General features: G+C 47.2%; 1 protein-coding gene across 3 annotated transcripts in view; it reads right to left on the reverse strand.

Moving 5' to 3' along the window:
• Positions 1–16,605, reverse strand: part of LOC144151896 (neprilysin-1-like) — a 91,407-nt gene that overhangs the window by 60,834 nt on the left and 13,968 nt on the right. For all 3 annotated transcript variants that reach the window (XM_077683059.1, XM_077683058.1, XM_077683060.1), the window contains exon 3: positions 15,943–16,156. In XM_077683059.1, coding sequence (XP_077539185.1) covers positions 15,943–16,156 — 214 coding nt within the window. The remainder of the gene's footprint in view (positions 1–15,942; positions 16,157–16,605) is intronic.

Genomic DNA, 16,605 nt, shown 5'->3' on the forward strand with positions numbered 1-16,605 from the left:
TAACGTTAGTTCTGACAAAATTTCGAATACCGAGACGAACAGGAATTTCCAAGAGTTTGAGTCGTAGCAACGGAGGAAATGATACCCACAATAGGACACATACATACATACATACATACATACATACATACATACATACATACATACATACATACATACATACATACATACATACATACATACATACATACATACATACATACATACATACATACATACATACATACATACATACATACATACATACATAGTACATAATAGCACAAACCAGGGGTGTTGTTGGGACAACGCATCATAAATAGGAATGTACGATGCTTTGGGACTTCGGAGACACTACGCCGCCAAACAGTCTGACTTTTTTTTTCTTCCTACAGATTTCCAAAGCTTCCAGTGACAGATTATAACCGTGTGCATCAATTGAGCCCAAAACCAAGCCCGTTTCTTATCCAGCAAATGGCGAACATGGCTTGAAACCATTCCGCGCATATTTTCCACGTATGCAGCGGCGTACATGGTATATTCACCACGACAAACCTGAACACAGCCATTCAACTTAGTGGCCTGCACTCGCCTGTTTAAACTGGGCTCCGAAAAAAATACCAGGGTTAGTGCTCGTAATGTGCATGCACGTAGTATTGGGCAACATTCGATGCAAGTAGTAAATAACAGCAGCTTCTCAGAGCACACTTTTTGACCTATCGTGGAAACGTACCAAGAAATCAAGGAAACCCTGCATAAGTTAGGCTTCAGCTGACTTTAGCCGAATACCAATGGTTAATGCAGCTTGGTGCGTCTGAATGTGAGGCTCGCCACAGCCACAGCATCATCGACATTGTCAGGAGGGCTGACTACGCCCGCGAACCTGCCGCAAATCGGCACAACGTGTTGTATAATGGATACGCGAGGAGGCGCCACACTGCAAGTATTCTAGTTCACTCTAACACTGCAGCGGCGGTCACGATTGCCAAGATTGCTGCCCGTTTTCTCTTCGGCGAAAACAGCTTTAATTCACGATAGCAACCAGGTAAGTGCCATTTTCGTTTTTGGTGTTAACAATGTAGAGTAGACCACGAAATGCTACCTCCGTGTAAAGTTTGAGCGCCGACGGAAGAGCGGTTCGTTCATAAACTTTTTTTTTAAAGACGCCCATTTTTCGTTGTAACACGCTGCAAATAAAGTATGTTTGCCAGCTGATGACGTCCCTTTTCATGTGTAGAAATGCGCTGTTATGTACGTGTAGGTGTAACAAGCGGAAATACGCTTTCTTCATTAACGAAAGTAGTACTCCTTTAAGGATACCAAATGATCCGCTTACAGGCTTATCCAATATAGTTTCCTGGTTGATTTGGGCACGTATACAAGCCCCCCCCCCCCCCCCTCACGGCTTCCCTAAACCGTTTTTGCCGCTACAGGCGCATGCTTCAGCAACATAGTTTAAAAATCCTTATTGAATTGTATGCACGAAAATGTTAGTAAAAACGCACAAACCGCTTGCGCCAACCACAGTGTATCGTGGAAATGAACATAATTCACTACTTGCAAAGCTTAGTCCAATACCCGTTGGGATTATGTGTTCTCTATGTGGGTGCGTAACACTTTGGTCGGCATCAGCGTACGAGCCAGATATTCTTATTAGGAGTTCACCAATCCCTCACTGCAGGTATGTTCTTTTTAGGTAAGTATCCATTTTCTATAACACCAGTTAAAACTGTCGGACATCTGCCGACCTAGGCCTAGTGTTTTACGTTGGCGTTGCGGTGGTAGCCGAAGCTTGACGTGCGATGAATACCAAGAGTACTTATCTCCATGGGTACAGATTTCCACACGGCGTCATAGCTCATAGCCTGACCTTAGCCTTTCCTCCTATACAAATTTCAAGTTAAGCTTTACGAAGTGCCAAGTGACGTTGTACTCGACGCTATACCTCATGCTGTGACATTATACAGTTATAATTTCACGTGCGTACAGAGTTCACATACGCAAACTTGAAAAGTATGCGTAGCACACGAGCATACAGTTTGAAACTCTTTTAGGTACACGTACTGCACGCGCTCCGCGAGTAGGGCGATTGGAAGCACGCGCTCTCCGCCCATAGCCGCACGTTACTCCTTGCGGCATCTACTAACAGACACAGATACTGCTGTAGCCACTCGTGATATCGCGAACCCGTTGCTATGACGACGATGATAAAAACCACTTCGTCAGGCTTAACAGGAACAATCGCTCTTCTATCTGAAAAACAAAAGCTGTTTGTCGATTGAAACTTTAGATGAGGGTAACAATGGGGAAATTGAAGGCGAAATCAACCGCTTAGAACACGATATCGCACCGAGGGATTAGCGACAAAACTCTTTTCGCTTCGAAGCGGGAGGTCAGGGCGCAGCCAAGTTGGTCAGCTCTACCACAGTCATTCAATGCTTTGAAGGACTCTGGCTATACGCACGGGAGCAACGTGAACACCGCAATGTAAAAATTCGAATCTCACGACCTCCGGAGAGACACGTACGGTCTTTGCGTTCTGCGCATGCGCACTGGTCACCGGTGAAAGTTCTACGTACGTGGAACTTCTACGTACGCAAAAATAAAGCTGTCGATTAGGCCTCACGTTTTCGGTTAGGCTTAACGTTAAGCAACCTTCAAATTACGCGTTACGACGTGCCAAGCTACGTCATACTCGACGTTACACTTCAAATGCGACATTACGCCTAACTTCCTATGTTTAGGCTTGACGATAGGAAATCTTCAAGGTAACTACGACGTGGCAAGCAAGATTATACTCATTGTACGCACGTCGAGCCCCGCGTACCGGTTGACGACTATTTCAGGGAGTCGGTTTGGTTTAACGTCGGGCCGTAGCAAGCAAGCGCGTAGCCCTCTCCTTCAGTACATCACCCTTGGCGCAACCGTGTTATAAAATAGAAAACACGCGACGTTTCTCCAGGGAGGCTTCATGCAAAACAGGCTGCAGAGACTGTGATTCTCAAAATAGGCTTTACAAAGCAGACTTCACAAATACCAGCAAATCGGCACAGGTAGGGGGATAATTATTTCGCGCTGAACGCAAGAATGCGACTGCTTAGTTTTTCCAGACAAGACGAACTAAAAATGGGTGTAGTGAGGCAGGTGGTGAAGAAGAAGATACAAGAATTGAGGAAACAAGTCGATTGATCGTGGTGGCCGCCTAGGCGACCACCACGACTCCCGGTCTGAGCCTCCCGGTCTGGGCGAGCCAACGACTCCTCGGGTTGCTAAGACGGGGTTATTTTTTTATAGCGATCTGTCGGACGTCCACACATAAGGTGCTGAAGTGTGCGGAGGAACTGGGAGGCGTGCAGTTTGGTAAAGGGTGTATGCCTGAGTGGGATAGGCGTACAATTTGGCGCGATTGGGCAGTCTGTGGTCTGTAATAGACGCCACGTGTGCCCTTGGTGGATAACTTCTGTGCCGGGGGATAGACACAGCGAGACAAACGGAAATGTGATCATTTATTGTATGTGGTCTTCCGGCTTCTCGTGTACCTGGCGTCTTGGGGGAGAAAGAGCTGACCCCGATTGGGATGATGAGTTATCGGTATGTGGACAGCTCCGATGCCTCCGGCCAGCGTGCACGGGCAGGTGATATCTACATTCAGGGCATTTGATTGTGTTTCTTTGATAATGTTTCTTTGATAATGATAATGATAATGGTAATGTTTCTTTGATAATGTTTCTTTGTTTGGGGCGAAAGAAAGCCGGGGCGATATGTTGAGCCGCCTTTTGGCAATCGCCGATTGTGGAAGGGGTCGGCCTTCGCGCTAGCGATTATTCTGTTGCCGCCTGTTACTGTATAGCAAGGCCGGTGGCGGGGACGGTGACAGTTGCGTCGAACGGGATTGGAGGGGCGATGGGTGACTATTGTGAAGGCTTGTCAATGCATAAACCTGGGCTAGTTGGTTGGAACTGTGAAACATGGTTAAGTGGTGCGTTATAGACGGGACAACAAAGAAGAGACCACACAGGACTAACGCTCGCCTGTGGTCTGTGACCAGCGCTAGTACTGAGTGGTCTCTTCTTTGTTGTGCCGTCTATGCCGCGCTACTTAAAGGGACACTGAAGTGAATAGTGAATAAGTAGTGAATAAATAATATAAAAGTAATAAAATAAATAACTAAAATAAAATAAATAAAAATAAATAAATAAAAGTTAATAAATAGTGAAAAACTGAAATTTCGCGCTACACTTACGTATTACGGGCAGTAATGACGTGTTATGTGCAGTAGTGACGTGTTATGGGCTAGCACTAAAATATACTTAGTGTGCTAACTGCTGCATCTCAGCATACAATTGATACATTCAAACGAAACTAGAGATCCCACTACAATTGTCCAGTTGCCTCGTGCCGGTGGCACTGGTTGGCGCCTGCAAATAGCGCCAACACGTTTTGTGACGTCACTCAGAAACCGCCGGAAACTGCCACCTGACGTTCAGGAACGGTGTACGAGCCCTACTGCGCATGCGCCAACTAGACATCAAAAAACAAAGAAAGCGACTTTTTTTTTGCCGGATGTGACGTCATAATTAAAAAAAATGGCAGCTGTTGTACGTTTACTTTGCTGCGATCTTCTCGGCGTGATTTTTGTCTGCCGTTGCAGCGGTGCATGGGTGTTCGGCTTGCGATTGTGATAAGGGCGCTCTCAAAGAACTTCTGGAGAGCGCTCACGGTGGTGTGCAGCGTGTGATTGAGACGCTGAGTGTGTGCGGCCGACTTATTTGCGCGTAGTGCGTTACGACGGTGAACACGGGCGTTCTGCATAAGTTGTGCCGCCTCGATTTGCGAGAGTGATGAGTGCGCTCGCGACAAGCTTCTGCGCTGCATTTTATTAGAGCACCGTGTTGAGGCCGCTGGGCGTTTCGTCTCCGATGTGCGAGTGCGCGTATGCCTTCAACATCAAACGGCGGTGCTATCATGGCCAGCCGCGAACGATCGTTCGCACGAAACTCTTGTCGCTCACCACACGGTCATTGACTAAGAAATATCAAGACAAGACTATTGCGACCGGCCAACCACGAGCGATCGTTCGCACGAAACTATTGTCGCTCACCACACGGTCGTTGACTAAGAAATAACAAGACTATTCCGACCTACAGGCTACAAAGGTGATTCCTGCGCGTCGCTTTGGTTCGTCGAACCCCGTGTCTTGTAATCGCTGCGTGCTGTCATAAGCTCTTGACATTATATTCAGGAGGTCATGGTCCTGCTGCATATTCTTAAATCATTGCAGAGGAATCTTGGCGCGCAGAAATGAAAAGTTTGTAATTATCCACGTTAGTTTCGTTGGTCTCCAGAGGGTTGCTTTCCTGACGAGCGTATTGATGCGTATATCGCGGTATGGGAGCTGTACAAATGTGTTGACGGATGTGGACGGGCACAATTGGAGCTGTTCTTGGGGCGCTAGATATACGAGGAGTTCAAGGGTGTCTCGTCTGGTAGGTGGTTGAGGCGGGAGGTTTGGGAGTGATGGTAAGCTTCGTGCAGTTTATCTAAGGTATTATGTACTTCCAGTTCGACCAACTTGCACGTGGGTGTCGAGAGGGCACTGTTCGGTCCGTGAAAATATTTATTTCGCCCACCACCATATTTGGTGCCCGTTTGTGCTTCTGCGATCAGCCTTCGTCGTGTTCTGCTTGAGCGTACACAGTGACAAAGTTTGATAACCGTAGCGGGACCCCGCACGACATGCGGCAGTGGGCCAAATTAACATTCTCAAATGCTATTTCCATAACACTGTTGGACACGAATTCTTGTAACTTTGTTCCTCCTGTGGCTACACAGCCCGTCACCATGATGCACAGCATATACTGAAAGTCACGTAGTTTGTTGTTCCTATTTCAATGTATCTTGATGGTACATAGGGCAGACAAGGCCCTAACAGGCGGTGGTGGGAGCATGCCGCATTGGTGACGACTTGAACAGAAACCGATATGGTGCTCCACTCCAAGACTCAATGCACGCCAGGTGGCTGCATGCCAGAATTTGATACGACGAGAGTGCTGAAGTTGTATGGCACAAAACAGGAACGAGAAATCTTTGAGGCCTATGTGATAAAGGTGGGAGACAGATGCACTATAGAATACTGAATAATTAGTGTGAAGTGTGCAGCAGCTGTAATTGCTTTTTATACATGTGGTGTTAAAGCAGTGTCACATGAGGGTTTTGTTTACTTTGTAATCACTCTCAGAGGGAAATGAAGCTTCGTTGATGAAGCTTTCCTCTATCCTTTCCTTGAGTCATGCCTGACATTTGACCAAAATTTCCAAGATGAAGTCTCAACTAACCTGCATAGCCACCTTCATTCAGTTCACTGTTTTGATGCATATTTAAGCACAAAACCCTGGGACGTCTGCCATTAATCACTCATAAAAAACCCTTGATGCCCGCCACACTCACCACTACCACTTCCACAACTTTGCAAAAAACAGATGCAAGCACAGCCATGACAGATTCCACCCTGCTTCCCAGTAAGCATGTCCCTTTATCAAGAAGGATGCATCACACCTCAAGTACACTACGACGCATACAAAAGCTAGTGATCATCTACCTCATCTGGACATCACGCCTTTCTACAAGGGAATGAGGCGGCACACACTGCTGCCCTCAAATTTACTAGCCACGGATTCGTAGAAAGCAGAAAAGACCTGCCAGATTCCCTCGCGAACCTCTAAGTCCAAAGCCGTTTTACAGATGCCTACAAACCCACACATACTACAACACAACATATTACCCAACACGTGCCCCTATGAATGCCCACCCTGCAAAGGAAGGAAGGAGAGAGAGAGAGAACAAACACTTATTTCTAAGTCCAGGTCCTAATTTGAAAGTTCAATTTACCGGATCCGCGTAGTACTCCTGAATGCCTGGTCCTAATTTGAAAGTTCAATTCACCGGATCCACGTAGTACTCCAGAATGTCCGTGCGGATCCGGTGCACGTGTTTATAGAGATCTTCCTGGGCAGCCTAAATGTTCACTGTCGGCGGGGGAGACAGCCAGAGCTCCCAGGAAGTGATGAAAGTGAGGGATTGGGTAAGAGATGGTGGGGTGAAGTCCCAATTAGAATGAGGGACGGATGGGTAGAAAGAACACCTGGGGCAGGAAGGATGGCCAGGGCGCCGATAGATGCGGTGAAGAATGTGATGGGAGGGGAGTGAAGAGGTTTAAGCCTGTCGAATGAGGCACGCAGCCTCACGAGTTAGACAGGAACTGGGGGGTGGGTACAGGGTGCGTGATAGGCATTGGGCGTTTAATTGGTAATGGTGGGAAGCGCGGTGTTGAGTACGAACCGTCGGCGGGTGGTACAAGGTTGGCCAGGACATGGGCGGACCTGGGAAAGGTACTCGGGTGAGCGCGTCTGCTAAGGCGTTTCCGCACATGCCAGCGTGGCCAGGAACCCAAACCAGTGTGAAGCGTGGCCAAGGATTCGATGCAAGTATCGAAGTGATGAAATCAGTGGTGTGTGGGTGGGTCTCATGGTTAGCGAAATTACGAAGTGCTGACTGACAGTCGGAGAAGATATATACTGGCGTGGTGGTAGGAACATTAAGAGTAGCATGCTCTATTGCAAGGGCAATGGCGTATTCTTCGAGGGAGGTCGAATCCGGTGGAGGAAGAAAGGAAAGCATAGCAGTGTTTAAAGAAGGGAGTAGGAGAAATGAAGCCATGCCCATTGAGTTTGCGGGTATGTAGGAGATAGTAAAGGGAAGACAGAGCGGTTAAGCATCCAATCAACTGCACCCAATGCTTATCAGTGATTTCAAAGAAATGCGTCAAACTTGCATGAAACACCTTACTGCATTTTTAACTATCGTTCATGAAATTATTTGTGTAAATTATACACTTATACTCAAGTGACCAGGCAGTATATTTGAAGGTGTGTGAACATTCGCAACTTAGAATACTGTGCGAGTACTTTTTGATATTCGATTTGCAGCTCTGTTTCAAATATTTGAAATTTACAAATAGTAGAGGAACGAATGTTTGCTCTATCTGAAGATGTGCAAACTTTCAAGCTTCACTACATGGTAAGACCTTGCGGGTTGGTTTTTCTGCATGACACCGAAGCCGTGCCAAAAGCCTAATGCAGAAGCCTTGCACCAAGCAAGTGTTCACTAACTGTGCTGTATGTTAGGTCAAGTGCCACACTACAAAAGCAAAATTTATAATCTAAAATAGCTTTCCTATAAATATAATAGCAGAAGTGAGAAATAAAACGTTATTGCTGGCTTGTTGGTGAGGTCCCACCGGCAACTAGCATGCGCAGCTTCCTTTCAATCATTGAGGAGAGTGGGGGGGCTGCTGCCTATCATATTAAATATGCCTAATATGCTTACTGTGTTCACAGCATTTTGAGGAGCCCATATTTCTTTATCTCAATATATGCAAAATTCTTGTTGCACTGGTTTGCATGTCTATGTTTTATTTTCTCTGTTACATTAAATTTTTTGTATGTCAAGCGCAAGTACCTGAACAGAGATGTGTCTAGTTCTGACTGCCTAAGCTGTCTTTTTTGGTGTAGTTATGTTTTATACACTCTAGAAACACCAAAACAAAGATAGTGTGGTTTGAAAATATTCAATTCGCAGCCAGCTTTTACTATTCGTATTCAAAAATATTTTATTGAATTCACAGCCAAGTTTAACTTGTGTTCAATTCACAGACGCAAAGTTGATAATCACACACCTCTAAATATATATACAAAAGGTAAGTTGTCGTTTGTAGTGACAAGAAACACTCAGCTGCAGTGGCGTCGCTAAGGGGGGGCCGGGGGTCCCTGGGCCCCGGGTACCAGCCCCTCGGTGAAGGGGGGGAGGTGCCACTTGTGCCCCTACAATGTGCAATGCTGACGTCGAAAACTGGAAGACAACTGTAACGAGACCAAAGCTTTGGCCTGTTCAATTTACGTCCCCACCAGTCTATTCAAATTTGTTTCCTGGTACAATGGAAGAAAGCGAGGAGAATTTTGGCATCCAGGAATGTCGCGGTAGTCGAGGATGGGTGCGGCTTAGGAGTTAATTGGCTGCAGGGTGAGCGGAGGCAAACAAGGAACGATTCCTGGAGAGGGGGTGCGTCGGTATACGACTGCGACGCTCGGAGGGGTGTAGCGAGCGAGCTTGCTTTCCAGTGGGACAACAGGGGCCTAACAAAGCCCCTTCATCACGTCCAGGACCACTGTTGGGGCGGCGGACGAGATCAGTAGGGGGGAGGAGTGAAGGGGGAGGCATCCAAGCCTACGAGACTTTGGTCATGTGTCCTCGGCGGTTATTTATGTGACTTTTTTTACGCACATCAGATGTTGTGTACGGGTCATGGTGAATGTTTAGCATTTTCTGGAGTCTTCGCAGTGACGCGTTGGAGACCATGTACCCCGGTCCGGTTGTCATATTTTCAGAAGGAAACAAAGGTGAAAATGACCTGAAAAAAAAAATATGGGGAAGATTGAATCTTGAGGAAGCGGGGACTGATAATTAAAACGAAATGAAAGTAAGTGTGAAACATGCAATGAAGGTTGGTGCGGGGGAGCTAACTGTACAAATTAAGCCTGTGTTGGGAGGAGGGGCGCAAGTGGAAGAGGAGGGGTGGGAGCTCAGGTGTCCAACATTAGGTGAGACAAATGGGTTGTCGCGATTTCCCCTTGGTTGCACCCGATTCCTTCAGTGCTTGCACTAACCAACCAATTCGCAATTTAAGCAATCGCAAAGGATCTGATATCTGGTGTTGATAGCTCATTTTTTATGTCGTTGACTTTTCTTCATCGTTCCCAGCGACGCAGCCAGCACATGGCAATTGTACGAAGATGGCATTATATGGAAGGGGCGTATCCCATGCGGCTCCGTGTAATTAAACTAAAAGAACAACGGACGAGTAGCTTGTTGAACAAATTATGCAAGAAATAGAACAGTTATGTAGGCATTTATTTTATTTGCCTAACTTTTAATCAGGTAAATCTACGTTTTTTTATTTCATTCCCCTGTAAGTTAAGAGCAATATAAATGAGTATCTGCGTTGCGCACATAAATAAAGCGGATAGCCGTGTGTTCATCTTCTTTCCATTTTACCATGGTTTCCGAGTGACCGTCCCAAGGAGTTCTAAGTGAAGAAATAGTTGAAGCTGATGACCTAAATATTTTGCTCTGGTAGGTTCATCATCTAGGTGGAGGGTGAGAAAAAAAAGGACAGGACAACGAAATTAAGTGCATAACAAAAAGTTAAACACCAGGTACGTCACCCACTTTCTATCATTAGGCATTCGATCCACTGAGTGCTCCTATCCCGGAATATGGTCGGGAGACCCCACGATAATTGAGGTGGGAGTGAGGGGCAGCTTCTGTGTTAGTGAAAGCGTTCTGCCGAGTGCTTTGTGAACATTACTAGAAAAAAAATTTTGAAGACTGTGCGACAAAGGACAGGACGCCCGGTGTCGTATACAAGATTTTTGAGCTGAGTGCCCCTCCGCATGCATTGCGGAGGAAAAATCTACTGGAACAACTCGGGCAGCACAACGACGACGTCTGGCTGCAAAACATCAGACCGCAAAAGAGACTTCGGTGAAACACTCCAGAAGCGTGACCAACTGGAGGAAAAGTCGCAAAGAACATAAATCCTTCCCTACGAACCCTCCACTTGTGTACATGCAGGCACCGCGCTCCACAGCGAGGCACTTTGTGAGTGACTGGCGCTACAACGCGACCCCAGTCACCCCTGAAGGAAGAGGGAATCGAGATGGGTCCCAAACGTCTTGTTCTTGGTTATTACTTTTGGTTGGAGGGGGCGATATTATTTCCTCAGCTACTGGGAAAAGGTTGTTTCATCTAGGATCTGTCTTGAGCTAGTCGACTGTACGACGACGTCAATGAAATCGTCACCAACAAATCGGGATGGGCGCGACTGAACGGTTGTGACCCAGCGTGTGGCGCTGATACACTCGGGCCCGTACGAATCTGATATTTTACTCAAGAGTTCTTTCTTTATCGCTTTGTAACCTCCTTCGATTCAGATTTCTTCCATTGACTAGTGGCTGCTTCACTGGTAAGCCCGAACCTCACATTTTATACTTTATACTGTGTTCGTTTTCCCAAGACGCCAATGTCAATTAACTTATTTGCAAATGTGTGGTGGAATCTTTTTACAACGTATGAAAGGAAACGACAACATTGTCGCAGAAAACATCCACACGACTAGCCGTGCACTGGCCGCTTAGACGACTCATGTACGGCCAGTCATCTCTTTCCCCGCTAAATGCTCCCTTTCTATCTGCTTCCATTCTCAGTAATCACATAACCATAGAAATAGAGACCCGACAATGTATCTATTTCAAACGTACTGAAATTCTCACTTAGAGAAATTTCCAGCAGTCGCATGCTGCCACAGAGGCTGCCTTTAGTGACAAACGGGCAGGCGCAGGCGGTTTTTCCTAATTTATGGGGCGGCCGTTTCCTTCACATTTTATACCACTTGTCCTGCACAATACTTGGAAATAGCTTTTTTTAAGTCCGGCTGTTGTTTATTTGCTGGGACAACTTCTATTTGTCCCCCAGCCTTCTTTCACCAGGCTCCGCCTGTGGTCCTTCAAGCATAATTTGTTCAAGGTGTGTTCCTAGACACAGGAAAATTGATGCGAATGAAGTGACTATTTGTCTTGCATGTGTTGCCTTTAAACAGCCCTATCATTGCTGGCCACCCTCCTCCAGGCCCGCGGGACGTCTGCATGATTTAGTCAACACAGCGGGCTGCAAAGCTTTCCGAACGCCTCTAGCGACCACCTTATAATAAGTGTCGTTGTCTGACGAGGCCCGAGACTCTCTCACACCTCCATTGCTCTTGCAGGCATCCATTCACTTGGTATCGGCTGTAAGATGTGGTACCCTCACACTGCCGCATATCAGCCTTCACTTTTCCCCTAACCTACTTTGGTTTGGCGCATTACACCCTGTGCTGCCGCAAGTAGCTCTTGGCCACTCCTTTCTCGGCTGCTAATGGTGTTTTCGTGCTCACGAGTGACACACCATAACGCTCCTTACTGGTAGGATTTTTATCGATGCCTAATTCACTGAAAAGGTCAGTGTTGTGTATCAAGATCTGCACCAGAGTCGTCGTCTGGAGTTCTCTAAACCAAGCTCGTGTAGCTATTATTGCCTAAATAACACACGACTTCTTATCTTGCTGCTTACTTTTCTAATATATTGCCAGTTCTTATAAATAACTACACATCAAGTATCCTGTGGCTTCATTTCGCATCGCATGCCGCATATTATGCATGCTTGCATTGACGTTTCGAAGCCCATGCATTCAGTAGCTGTAAAAAGTTTTTTTTACATTGGTATCCAAATGAAAGACACAAAATTTGTCGAGACCAATCGCTCTTGTCGCGCGATGAGAGCAATGCCAAGTGACAAGAGTGACAGAAATCGCTTTTGGTAGCTTTAGTCGCAAGTGTGAACCAGCGTTCATATGCTAACAATAGAAGACATTAATATTATCAATAATAACAATAACACTAGTTTTATTATTAATCATTGTTTTGTATATGTGAGGGGGAGACAAATTTTCTGGGCCTCGGGTGCAAGTTTACCCAGCAACGCCACTGCTCAGCTTCCATTGCCATCACTGCTGGAGAGAGAAAACTGACAAGCAAAACCTCATCCCTGACTAATTCCAGTTTTAAGTTGTAGTGGTACTTTTGTGCTGTTCGACAAGCAATCACTTATTTGCGGTAAGATTGCTGCAGGCAAGTCCTCAGTCACGCTAAACACAGAAGAAATGAACTTGAAAGCATTGTACATCATAAGATCTGTTCCTAAAAGTACCAACTGAAGTACAATATTGTTCTTCGGCATGTGACAGCACACATCAAGGACATATTGGGTGAACTGTCCAGCATCTGTTGAATGCATTGCATTATACCAGCTTGAACGTGCCTTAGAATGGATAATTTTAAAAACGGTAACTTGAGAGGGCCCACGAAAAAAAAAATGCTTAGCACCAGGGCTAAGTGCAACTAGTTCATATTTTCTCATTCACTACTTGAGGCCTGGATGTGGATTAAGGCTTGGTTCCTACAGCCGGTAACAACAACAAAAAAAAAAAAAACCTTTGTCCTGTGCGCAGCCCTACCTCCCACCGGGCTGCATGTCCTATTATCAGCTGGCTTAAGGTTTCAGACCAACAAAGTGATTAGCAGACAGATTATGGGAGTTACTACACCTTCGCAATGGTGAACATTACCTGCCTGCCTCACGACTCCGAACACACAATTATACCTTCGCACAGGTTAACTCCGTTGTACTGGGACAAAAACACAGCCCTGTGGTCTACGTAGAAGTGGTCTACGTTTGCAGTGGCTAGCTTGGTTACGATGGGAGTGGTCATGCGCCATCCCAGTGCCCTCGTCTGACCAGCGTTGCTGCCTCTCGCCACGGTACGTAGGCGGCGAAACGCCCAGCGGCCTCAACACGGCGCTCTAATAAAACACAGTGCAGAAATTCGACGGGAACGCACTCATCACTGTCGTAAATCGAGGCGGCAGAACTGATGCAGAGCGCCCGTCGTCACCGTCGCAACGTACTACGCGAAAATTAGGCAGTCGCACACACTCAGCGTCCCGATCACACGCTGCACACCACCGTAAGTGCTCTCCAGAAGTTCTTCGAGAGCACCTTCATCACAATCGTAAGCCAAACACCTATGCACCGCTGCAACGGCAGGCAAAAATCACGACGAGAAGCGCGCAGCGAAATGACCGCGCAACAGCTGCCATTTTTTTTTAAACCATGACGTCACATCCGGCAAAAAAAAACGTCGCTTTCTTTGTTTTTTGATGTCTAGTTGACGCATGCGCAGTAGTGCTCGTCCACCGTTCCTGAACGTCAGGTGAAACTGCCTGGCCAGTCGCCACTGTTACATCTGAAAAAGCGTGGTGGTTCGGGCTTGTTGGTAAATACTTGACAGACAATAACAGCGCTTAAAGGAGCCATGAAGAGAAAACACAAGTTTGGTTCATTCGAAAGATTGCCTCGTTAGAACCATAACGACACCACTTATAACGCAAACTTCGCTCAAATAAGCTACATAATTAGGAAAAAAGGAAATGACCATGCGACCCACCAGCTCATTTTCCGCAACAGAACCTGTGATGTCACTGGGGAATGCTCTGCGATTGGCGGAGGCCGGCAAAAGCAAACGCATGTTAGGCAGGGCTTACAGTTTGCATAGCGAGCTAAATGCCCCGGAAACATACTGCACATTCTTTTTATGACAAAGAACGGTGGAGTAAACGGTTGAAGGTCCGAACGAACACGCAAGCGTGTGCGCCAATGCGTACGAAACTAGGCGCCGGCCGAGCTCGACATCTCGCCGTCGCGCAGACGAATTTTCGGGTTCGAGGCTCTTCAGGGCCAACGAACCGTTCCAGCACGCACAGCCGCGACTTGCTTCGTATCGTAATCCCTTCACAGGAGGTTGGCCGTCATATCGCCAACCAGCAAAGGTAAAAATAGAAACGAGGGGAGTAAGGAACAGCAAGAAGCGACGAGATAGTGCCAGTCGTCGCGTAAGTTTCGAATGGTGTTGGCTTGCTGCTGTCGTTACGAGCTCGTTTCCAGTTTACAACCACTGAAAACTTCAGTTTGTTCGAGTACTTTACAATGAAATTTCGTTGCTGCGTTTTGAAATGCCCATGTAGTACGGGCAAATCGTCAAGGGAGTGCGACATCCCCGCCGGTGAGGAGATCTCCTTTCATGTGCTGCCCAACGACGAACCTAGGCGAAGCAAGTGGCTACGTTTTGTGAACTTTGCAAACGGAGGAGAAAGAGAGCTAAAGGAAGTACGAGTGTGCTCGTTTCATTTCCGAGGAAGTGATTACGGCAGGGACCCTTACGTTAGCTCACTCCTGGGACATGCTGGCGCTCGTCGCCGACTTCGTCAAATCGCTCTGACCTTGGGGAAACAAATGCCGTAAACACCGCGCATTGACGCTCGTATCTTTCTGGTCGAAGCAGAGAGCTCGCGCGAACGGCTTTCCATACACGACACCGGCCAACTGGCATAAGTGATACTGCTACTGAAATTGAACTATTATTAACCGTAATCAAAATACGGCACATACGTACCAGTCTATATTCGTCCGTCGCGACGGGGCTGACGAGGCAGCGGTGCCGACGGCTGGGCGTTCGTCTGTTGTGGCTATCGCGGAATGGTCGCTTTCCCGTCCACCGCGTATCCCACAACTCTTGCCGCTCGTGCACTTGGAAGCATTGAGCGTTTTAGTGGTGTGAGGTTGTTAAATGCAAGCCCGAGCTCCTCGGCGAGAGTTTTGTTCTCCGGATCAGGCTATTCCATGACTAGGGCGGCGGGTGCACTAGGTTTTACTAGTATTTTTAAAATGGCCGCCGTCTCGATCGACTCCCGCGTGTGGGTGCTATATGGAGTCGACATACTAAGTATCTGTTTCATGGACCGGCGCTATGACGCCATTGTACACGTCACGGAATGTTCAATTTTAGCGGGAGATTTAAGATTTTGGCTTAAATTGCCTTATTTCTCAGTGAATAAAGCATCATTTGCTTCCGGGAAAGCGCTTGGGGTACTATGAAACACCTAATCTTTCGAATAAAACAAACTTTTGTTTTCTCTTCATGGCTCCTTTAAACGGGACGCAAGAAAGATTGACAAGACAAGACAGAGCGTTGTCAATCTTTCTTGCGCCCATTTAAGCGCTGTTGTTGTCTGTCAAACTGTTACATCTATTTTCCTTACTAGTGTTTTTATTATATGTTCCGAGTCTGCTATAAAAATTGTTAATTTTGTGATCGGAACAAACAGTCTTTTTACCGAACTAAACTTGTATTTTCGCTTAATTGTCCCTTTAATTCTTTTCCTTTAAAAACGCAAGAGGATGCGGTGGGCTCCTCACCATTGCTAACTCCGGGAAGATGGGCATTGCTTTCGCTTGCGTGCCACTTCTTTGCTCGTCCGCGCTGCCGCTGCGCTCACCCGAGCGCACCGAAGTCGTGTGCGCGCCAGACGAGTGGTGTGAAGGCGTTCGTGACGCAGACTGGCGTGAGGTGGGCGTGCGCTGCTTCTCCCCCTTCTTGGCCATCCTTCCTTGTGCTGCATCTCCTCCTTGCCTGTAACAGGAAGTGTCTTTAAACTGACAGAACTCTGATTGCGAACATAGCAGCACATATCCAGGGCTAATTTATTTATTAGCGCGAAAGCTCTACTACGCTCCGTCTTTCAAGGTCATTCATCGCGCCGCATTCACCTTCAGCCACCGGCGCGCAAGCTGCGCCTTTCTTTACTATAGCTTCGCCCGCTGGGAGCACCGCAACTGCGGTGTCACACGACTAGGCGAGGGTACCTGCCGCGGTCGCTCCGTGACTCAATTGAGGTATCACCCGACTAGGCGAGGGTGCCCGCCGCTGTCGCTCAGTGGCTCATTTGGGGTATTATCCGATTAGGCGAGGGCACACGCCGCGGTGGCTCCGCGGCTGAATTGGGGTATCACCCGACTAGGCGAGGGTACCCGACGCGGTCGCTCCGTGGCTCATTTGGGGTATCACCCGACTAGGCGAGC

The sequence above is a fragment of the Haemaphysalis longicornis genome, unplaced genomic scaffold, assembly GCF_048455015.1.
Source record: "Haemaphysalis longicornis isolate Haplotype H1 unplaced genomic scaffold, Haemaphysalis longicornis Haplotype H1 scaffold_9, whole genome shotgun sequence".
Lineage (NCBI taxonomy): Eukaryota > Metazoa > Arthropoda > Arachnida > Ixodida > Ixodidae > Haemaphysalis > Haemaphysalis longicornis.